This window comes from Stomoxys calcitrans, chromosome 1, assembly GCF_963082655.1.
Source record: "Stomoxys calcitrans chromosome 1, idStoCalc2.1, whole genome shotgun sequence".
NCBI classification, from domain to species: Eukaryota; Metazoa; Arthropoda; class Insecta; order Diptera; family Muscidae; genus Stomoxys; species Stomoxys calcitrans.
Window position 1 is genome coordinate 168,961,559 of NC_081552.1, and position 9,518 is coordinate 168,971,076.

Genomic DNA, 9,518 nt, shown 5'->3' on the forward strand with positions numbered 1-9,518 from the left:
ATCAAGGACGGGTTTAATTTCCCATGATTAATATCAATTAACAACGCCAGCATTTGCAGTTGAACCCTTTCGTTCTCTTCTACTATAATTTGAAGTTCCTTAACGACCATAAAGAACTTAGTTGATTCACGGTATACAAAGTATTCTTCTTTCACTGTTTCCGTGATATTGTCTACCCGGTCTACTATACTTTTGAAGTTCTGATTAACTTCATCTGTAGTCCTGCGAAGAATGTTAATTGTTGACTCCACCACTGATGTTTGCTGCTTCACCAGAAACTTCAGGTTATACTGGTTATCTAATAGATTTTTCATGTTTAGCTCCATTGCCTTTCTATCCTCTGCATCCATAGTCCCGAAAAGAATGTGTTGAAGAGATCCGATGAACTCCAGTGGCGCGCGTTTCGACCTCTTGGTTATTAGAGGAAAGAGATACTTGTTCGTTTGTTCCATGTTCAGTAGCTGGCGTTCTATTGTATTCAATATATAATTACATTGTGGTTCGAATGTTTGCAGCTTCCCACAAGTCATCCTCATATCTTTCACCAAAGGATTTGCCTTCTCAATCACCCCAAAAAATGGCTCCATGTCATAATAAACAAGTAGATTCCATTTTGATGAGACAACATCCACCGATCCGACGTGGTCCAGGTAAATTATGGCAGATTCTTTAATTTCTTTCAACGAAGCTCCAATTTGTATAGGATCCGATCTAATGCAGCCAATATAGATTAAAAGTAGAGCCCAAATGTGCGACATTTTCCATCGTACCTTCTTCTCGACTCTGGTGTAGTTTACATGAGTCACATCCCGATTGTCCTGGACAGACGACACGTTCTCCAAAGGACATATCTTATTTACAGGTCTCTTCATTATATTTGAAGCTGTCTTTACCGTCACCGCTCGCACCAAGCTATCTTTACCAGGGTGAACCTGGGTAATCCTTGCCAAAGGCCATCTCGCTGGGTGCGTTTCCTCATTTTTTATAATTACCACCTGGCCTTCCTGAAGATTTTTCCTACTTGTCTTCCACTTATATCTTTGTTGCAATGTGACCAAATAATCATTGCTCCAGCTGCTCCAGAAATCCTTCTTCATTCTTTGCACCAGCTTCCATCTATCCAGACAACCAATAGCACTATCGTTGATTGACTCTGGCACCTCTATCAATGGCCGTCCAACCAAAAAATGACCAGGGGTAAGTACCTCCAAACCTTCGTCCGCTTCACTCATGCTGCACATAGGCCTTGAATTTAATATCGCCTCTATCTGAGCTTAAAGTGTGCTCATCTCCTCATACGTCATTTTGGTTTCTCCAATAATCCTTTTTAAATGATATTTCATCGATTTGACCGCAGCCTCCCACAAACCTCCGAAGTGAGGACTTGCTGGCGGGATAAAATGCCACTTAACTAAGTGGTTTTCTAAAACTTCTGCTAGATCAGCGTTCTGCCTAACGACTTTCTGAAACTCCTTTTCCAGACGACCGGCTGCTCCAACGAAATTAGTGCCATTATCCGAATATATATGTGCACTTTTTCCTCTTCTTGCAAAAAACCGTTTAAGGGCTGCCATGAATGCATCGGTAGTAAGGCCACTGACCGCCTCCAAATGAATCGCTCTTGTGGTCATACAAATAAACACAGCTATGTATCCTTTAAATGACCTTTGTCCTCTACCACTTGAAAACTTCATCGAAACCGGTCCTGCATAATCGACTCCGCAGTGATAAAATGGAAATGAAACTTTGACACGATAGTCTGGAAGAATTCCCATTAGTTGCTCCGTGTTTTGTTGCCTATAACGGATGCACACCGGACAGCTTCGTATAACCTTTTTTATACAGTTTTTCACATTAATTATCCAGAATTTTCGTCTCACGGTACATTCTACTAGGCGATTTCCTCCGTGCATCGTCTTGTAATGGGTGTCTCGTATAATTAAATAGGCCAGCCGTGATTTTCGAATGATCATAGGATGTTTTTGATCTAGCTGCAAATCAGAGTACTGAAGTCGACCTCCAACTCTTAAAACCCCCTCTTCGTCTAGGTACGGGTGCAAATTAGCCAGCTTGTGTCGATGATCCATCTGTCTGTTATCTCTTAGTTTTTGTACCTCACTTGGCCATTCTATCTTCTGATGACCTTTAACGATGTATTTCTCCGCCTTTAACAACTCCTCTCTCGTTAGATATGACGGGAAGGATCGGGTTCCCTTCAGTTTTTCAACAAACCGCAAGATGTAAGAGTAAACTCTTAGAAGTCTTCCATATGATGAATACCTTTCTATCAAATCGTTCAATAAGGTAGGTGCTTCCTTGGAAGCCGTGGAAGCGCATGTCTTCAATTCTGGAGGGGTTAGAGACCATTCCGCCTCCGGCAACAGCAGCCACTGGGGACCTTCCCACCATAGCTTTGAGTCTACAAGTTTATCTGGGGACACGCCTCTTGACCCCAAGTCTGCTGGATTCTCTTTTGACTTTACATACCGCCACTGCGCCTGAGATACCAAATTTTTTATGCCGGTTACTCGTGACCTTATAAATTTATCTTTGCTCTTGTTATTTTCAATCCAAGCAAGTGTAATTGTGGAGTCACTCCAGGCATAAACTTCCGATTCGGCTTTGACCACACTAATTATTCTATTTAGCAGCCTGGCCAATAGGAAGGCTGCACACAGCTCTAATTTCGGAAGCGTCTTTTTGTTTTTAATCGGGTTTACTTTGCTTTTTGCAGCCATCAAGGAAACTCCTTTATCGGTTTTAATATAAACCACTGCTGCATAGGCCTTCTCTGATGCATCCGCAAATCCCAAAATTTTAATTTTACTTTCGGATGAAGAGTTTAGCCATCTAGGTATCTTAACGTCTTGTAGAGACGAAATACGTGTCACGAATTCTTTCCAGCTGATCTCCAAATCTCCATCGATTTTCTGGTCCCATTGCATCTCTAGCAACCATAAACTCTGAATAAACAACTTCGCCGTTATTATGACTGGTGTCAGCAACCCAAGCGGATCAAATATTTTTGCTAGATATGATAAAGCCAGCCTCTTTGTTGTACTCTCCGCTGGGTATTCCGATATTTTAAATCGAAATTCGTCTTCCTTCGGTTTCCACTGAAGTCCCAGGGTTTTTACATTAGTGGTTTCATTGATGTTTATTATTTCGTTCTCCTTGTCTTCTTTCGATGATTTCACAATGTGTTCATTGTTTGAACATCATTTTCTGAGATGGAATCCATAACCCTCTAAGTGCCTTGATATTTTGAATCGAAGCTGGAGACACTCTTCTATTGTGTCTGCCCCCGTAAGAAGATCATCCATATAAAAATCTTCTTCAATTATTTGCTTCACCTTCGTATCCGCGCATTCTTTCGCAATCTGCATTAAGGTTCTTACGGCCAAGAACGGGGCACTTGCTGTTCCGAATGTCACTGTTGTCAGCTGATATTCTTTGATTTCCTCATTCCTATCTTTCCGCCACAGAACATGTTGATACCGCTGGCTCTCCTCATCCACCATTATTTGGCGGTACATTTTTTCAACATCTGAAGAAATCACGAACCTTTTTAAACGAAAGTTGAGTAGTATGTCGAAGACGTCTCTCTGCAACCGTGGCCCGACATGCATTATGTCGTTCAGACTTCTTCCATTATTTGTACTCGCGGAACCGTCGAAAACCACTCTGACTTTCGTAGTCAGACTGTCCTCTCGAACAACCGCTTGATGTGGTAAATAATATTTACCGCTATGAATCTGTTTCACTGGCTTCATGTGCCCCAGTGCAATATATTCCTCCATAATTCTTGAGTATTCATGCTTCATAGCATTATCCTTGATGAGCTTTTTCTCCAGGCTAATGAGTCTGGCTGCTGCCTGTTTATACGATGTTCCCAGCTCTTTATCTTCTTTGAAGGGGATTTGAACTATAAACCGCCCTTCTTCATTTCTTTTCGTTGTAGCAGCATAATTATCCAAACATTTTTCGTCATCGTTTGTAACCATGTCCATATCCAACTCTTCAGTTTCCCAAAATCTTTCAATCTCTGTAGTGACATTGACACCTTTTTTCGCTACTGGGACTCGAATCGTTAATGGGCCGGACAACATTAATCCCAGCTTGGTATGTTGCCCCAACATTCCATGCTTCTTATGTATTCCGTTCTTTAGTATGTCCACATACACATCTCCGCCAAGCACCATATCTATCCTCTCGTTCTTGTAGTAGTTTGGATCAGCCAATTGAAAGTTTTTCCATACACCCTGGTTGTGTACTAACGAAGAATCCAAATGGACGGAAGCTAACGCTGGTAAAATAAGAGCTTCGACATCGAGTGAATAGTTGCTGGGAAATCTCGGATGGATCCTAACTTTTACTTTTGATTTTGCAACTCCCACCAAATTGTCACCTAGTCCATGCAATTCCATATTGGCCTTTTCTCGAGGGATTTGAAGTATCTGTGCTGCTTCTTCCCTTAAAAACGTTGACTGTGATCCTTGGTCCACCAAAGCTTTCAAGGTAACCATCTCTCCATGTATATTCTTGACCTGCACCTGAGCCGTAGCCAGTAGGACACTCCTTGTCCCGTTAGCAACACATGTAGTGGATGTCTTAGTTAGATGGAGTACCGAATGATGTTTAAACCCACAGGTTCCACATTTGATGGTACTATCGCATCTTGCATTCTGATTGTGGTTCAAGCATCTATGGCATATATTTTTTGTTTTAACCCATGATACTCGTTCCGCCACTGGCAATCTCAACAGACTTCGACATTCTTCCGTTAAGTGTCCTTGTTTTCTACAGTATAGACACGCACTTTTATCCGTATAGAGTGTCGTACTTTTCATAGGCTGCTGTTGCCGATGATTGTAATTGCTGCTGTACTTCTTTGTACCTGCTGCCTCCAAATTTTGATATCGTTCCTCCAAGAACTCCAAAACATCTTTAAGCTCCTGAATTTCTTTCGATTTCTTTGTATGCTGCTCGTATAATAATAAACCTTCTTTGTCTAGCTTACGGATGATTACACGCGCCATTACAGCATCCTCGATGTTGCATTTCATTGCTTTTAACCCTTGGACGCATTCAATTGTTGTATCAAGTAATCCTTTTACTTGTTTAGCGTTCTCACTACACACATGGGGTTGATCTAACAATCGGTCTAGTATCGTTTGAAACAAAATTCTTTTATTTCCAAAGCGTTGATTTAGTATCTCCCACGCTGGCTGGTAATTGCTTCCATCTGCCGGTAAATGTTTAATTACTTTTGACGCTTCTCCTTTAATATGAGCTTTCAGATAAAACATTTTCTCAACGTCCGATAAGCTCTCGGCATCATGTACGAGCTTCTTGTATAAATCATGGAAAGATGGCCATTCTTCCACGTTACCGTAGAAGTCCGGTATTTTTATCTCCGCTAGTTTTATAGGACATCTCTCCTCCTTACATTTGTCCAATCTTAAGATCAGCGTTGTTTTACTTCTTTTGTAGAGGTTTTCTACTTCATCAACTTCTTTAGTGATGTCTTCGTAAGACCCCTCATGGTTGATAGTGAGTTCCCATAATAGATCATTAATTTGATTCATCTGTGTTTCCCATGATCTTTTTGCTTCTTCCAGCAAGACTTTAATATTGAGTTGTTCCAACTCTAGTAGTTCTCCTACTAACTTTCGAATAAGTTTTCTTATTCTTTCCTTCCTTTTTCCCGCTATTCTTTCCTTCTCATTTTTGGACTCCCCATTTTCCTGCGGTTGGATTTGTTGTAATTTCAACCCCGACGATTCAGTTTTTCCAGTTTCCAATTGGCTGGCTGCATCCTCGTTCGTCTCTAGGGCTGCACAGATTTCCTCCACCAATGAGTTCACCTTCTCATAATACTTGTTTTTAAAGTACGGTTCCTCGGTGATACCCAATTCGGTTAACTTCGTGTGGTTATTTTTGAATTCCTGCCAAACTTGCCCCAACTGGGCTTTGCAGGTTTCCTTAGCCACACTTCTTGCGGTTTCCTTAAGGCAGCTTTGCTTCAAATTGATGATATATTCACCAATCTCATTTTGACGCTTGTATAACTGCTGACGAACCATTTTACTTTATTTGTAGTTTTGTTTGTTTATTTTTCTGATATTTTTATTATGTGTTTTATTTTTTTTTCTTCTTCTCGTTGTCTAAAGCCACGAGAACGCTTCTTCACTGTATTTCCACTTTTTAGTGGATTGTGATTTCTATTATTATTTTTCTTCTCGTTGTTTAAAGCCACGAGGACGCTTCTTCACAGAATTTAATTTTTCAGTGGGTGTTAAACAATTTTTATTAAATTGCTTTATAGGCCTAGTTCCATTGAGCTTCTTACCTCGGGTGGGGGATAACTCAATTTTACGAAGGACCAAATGTTGAGCTGAATCTAAAACGCACTTCTCTGATGCTAGATTTATACTGACCATTTATTTTCAAATTTCCTATCACTACAATAAATGAAAATCTTAAAACTAAACTAGAACGAGATACCAACGCAGTGATATCTCCGTTTCTCCTTATCTGATATTTTACGATCCTAAGTAAACACACACATGCATTTCTTAGACTCATTATCTATTCCCTTTTTAAAAGTACACATGCAGGGTTTATACGGCTGTGCGTATTGGTTTTATGAGATAGGCGATCGTACAAATAGACCCTAAACCGCACACAGACTCTATAAGATAACAACGCGTGGGCTATGAAATGCTAATGCGTTATCTCTCATGTTCAAAATAAATGTATTTTGAACACCCATTCTATTTTCTTTACATAGTAACGACCTGCAAGATCGGCTCTCATCTTGTAAGGCGCCTATGTATGCGGATGATGTGCGGGTCCATATAAGTAGCCCTAAAGAGCGTCTGAAGGACCATTTAGAATGCTGTATTATGACTTGTCTACACAAAAAAAAAGTAATTCGTTTGACATAAAGGAAATTTTCGCCAAGCAAAAAACTTTTATATAAATGGTTGGACTTTGTTAACGACAAAAGTACATGTTTTTTACTACAAATTTTGTGACAAATATACATTTTTTTTTACCCCGGCAATACCTTTCATTGTTGATATATAGAACATATTATTCGCGATTTCAGCTAGTTTTTCTTTTTTTTATAAATTAATTAAACGTCATGCTTATGCATATGTATACTCTTTGCAATTTTAAAATCAATGGTGCTTATGGAAAACGATGGAAGTTCAATTTAATGTTGTAACATAATTCAAATTTTGTTAAGTATAAAATTACATGTTTTTTGCGATAAATTCTTGCAAGAGATTGTGACAAATGTAACGTTTTTTTACCCTGACAATACATTTCATTCGTGATATATAGAACATGTTATTCACGAGTTCAACTAGTTTTTCTTGATTTATAAATTAATTTAACATTATGCTCATGTATATTATTTTTTTTTAATTTTAAAATGGTGCTTATTAAAATGGATGCTAAGTTCAATTTATTGCTGTAACATAATTCAAACTCAATATTTCTCCATTTATATTCAGATCTCAGTTGGTAATTCAAATTCTCTCAGAGTTTATCTGGATTTATTTCGATGTTATGATACACAATTATATTAAAAATCTTTCATTTTTGAACAACTCCATTATGATTTTGTACTGTGATCTGCTGTATTCGTTATGCTATAAATAAAACAAAAAATCACTTATGGGAGTTGTTGTTTTCGCACATTTACATACCTTCTTTGGAATGGAAATTTCTTTATCGCGTAAATGTTCCCAAACAACAACGTTGTTTTAGAAATTCTTCAATCGTTTGTGTGTTCCTCTAATGATTTTTGTCATTGAACATACCCGAATTTTTGAACTTTAGGCAAAATTTTAAAAATTGCAACTTTCGAGTTTACTATCCGCACTCTACCGGGTTGTTCAATATACTGACTGCTCTTTGCTCAGTCCAACCAAAAAAGAAAAAATGTTGTGTGTGTTCTCACAACTATGTGTCTATTCCAGTGACGAGCACAAAATTGCAATTATTTGCAATCCCATGGGCCTGCATGGGACTTCTTGTATACGTACAAAGTTATGTGCAATAGTGCGAGTATTTTTACCAACCACTGATCTGTACGCTCAAATACTCACTCTTTCTCTCTAGGAGAAAGAGTGGTTCAGTACACGAATAATCGTTTGCGGAAATCGGAGCACTTTTGCAATTTAAAAGTTTTTGACCTTGCAACAAAAGAAAGTTCCTTTTACTATAGCCGAAACTGCTAACTAAACAAAGTTAGTTACGTTCAATAATGCTACGTTTATGACTAACGTTTGATATGTTGAAGCGAAACGTCACACGGTTACAATAAAAGAAAAACTTTGTGATAAAAGTATTTTGTTTGTCATGAAAAAGTCTAAATCGTTTTATTTTTTTGCGTGTAGGATTAATGTGTTGGCAAATGCTAATGGTTTGTGCCTTAATTCCCAGAAGGCTTTCACGATACTCTTATGACCCTGTTGTTGGTGTTGCTGATGAAAGATTGGAGATCTTGACTCGTGCAAAGAACTTGGAGGTGACATTCAACAGTACCTTGTCCTGGATAGACCATATTAATGCTGCTGTTGGTCAAAGGTATTCTAAGCTTCTCTCACTTTCGAACACCCAACAATTTACCCCTCTTTGGGTAAGAATACTGTTAGCGAAGTCCTATATTGTACCAAGCTTACTCTACGGTTGTAAACTATAGGGTAATTTTTTACCTATTATCTTTTTGATAACCCTGGTTTAAACTGACAAACATCTTCAGTTTGGTCTATAATTTAACCATAAATCGTCTTACAAACGATCAACGCTTGCAAATTACTACGAAGCTCATTTTTGGCTCAATGCGTACGTTAATAAGGAAAATTGTCGATTTTGGAGTGAAGATCAGCCAGAGGCATAGCAAGAGCTACCAATGCAACCAAAAAAGTCACAGTTTGGTGCGGTTTTTGGGCTGGTGGCATCATTGGACCGTACATCTTCAAAGATGATGCGAATCGTATCGTAATTGTGAATGGTGAACGCTATCGTGAGATGATATACTACCTTGTTTTGCCCAAAATGCAAGAGATTGACTTGCATGACATGTGGTTTCAACAAGACGGTGCCACATGCCACACAGCACGCGTAATAATGGACTTATTGAGAGGCGAGTTCGATGAACATTTTATTTCACGTTCGGGACCAGCTTTTGTCAACCGACTGTCACGAAAATTGGCATATGTACTCGTAATTCTCTTATAACTGTTGACATTTTTGTTAAATTTTATAAAATTAGTTCAGATTGATTTTGAACTTCCATATACATCGCCATTTCTGCACTTATAAAGCCATATTCATTACAACTACGTAGTTATAACATATCTGCTTGAAATTTGATACCGATACTATATCACATCTGAAAACCTCCACCGAGATCCATCAAAATTGGTTCAGAATTATACAATATATATCTCCCGTTTGGTACTAATAGGGTTGGTGTAGAGTATTATATAGTCGTCACC

At 38.7% G+C, this 9,518-nt stretch overlaps 2 protein-coding genes across 2 annotated transcripts; both read right to left on the reverse strand.

The window, feature by feature from the left end:
• Positions 1-1,274: 1,274 nt before the first annotated feature.
• LOC131997219 (uncharacterized) lies at positions 1,275-2,945 on the reverse strand. Its single transcript, XM_059367805.1, has one exon. The coding sequence runs from the start codon at positions 2,943-2,945 to the stop codon at positions 1,275-1,277; it is 1,671 nt and encodes a 556-aa protein (XP_059223788.1).
• A 273-nt stretch (positions 2,946-3,218) lies between these two features.
• Positions 3,219-6,086, reverse strand: LOC131997221 (uncharacterized). Its single transcript, XM_059367812.1, has one exon. The coding sequence runs from the start codon at positions 6,084-6,086 to the stop codon at positions 3,219-3,221; it is 2,868 nt and encodes a 955-aa protein (XP_059223795.1).
• Between the last annotated feature and the right edge of the window lie 3,432 nt (positions 6,087-9,518).

Coding starts and splice junctions, on each gene's coding strand:
- LOC131997219 (XM_059367805.1), bottom strand. CDS start 2,945: ATGCAATGGGACCAGAAAATCGATGGAGATTTGGAGATCAGCTGGAAA.
- LOC131997221 (XM_059367812.1), bottom strand. CDS start 6,086: ATGGTTCGTCAGCAGTTATACAAGCGTCAAAATGAGATTGGTGAATAT.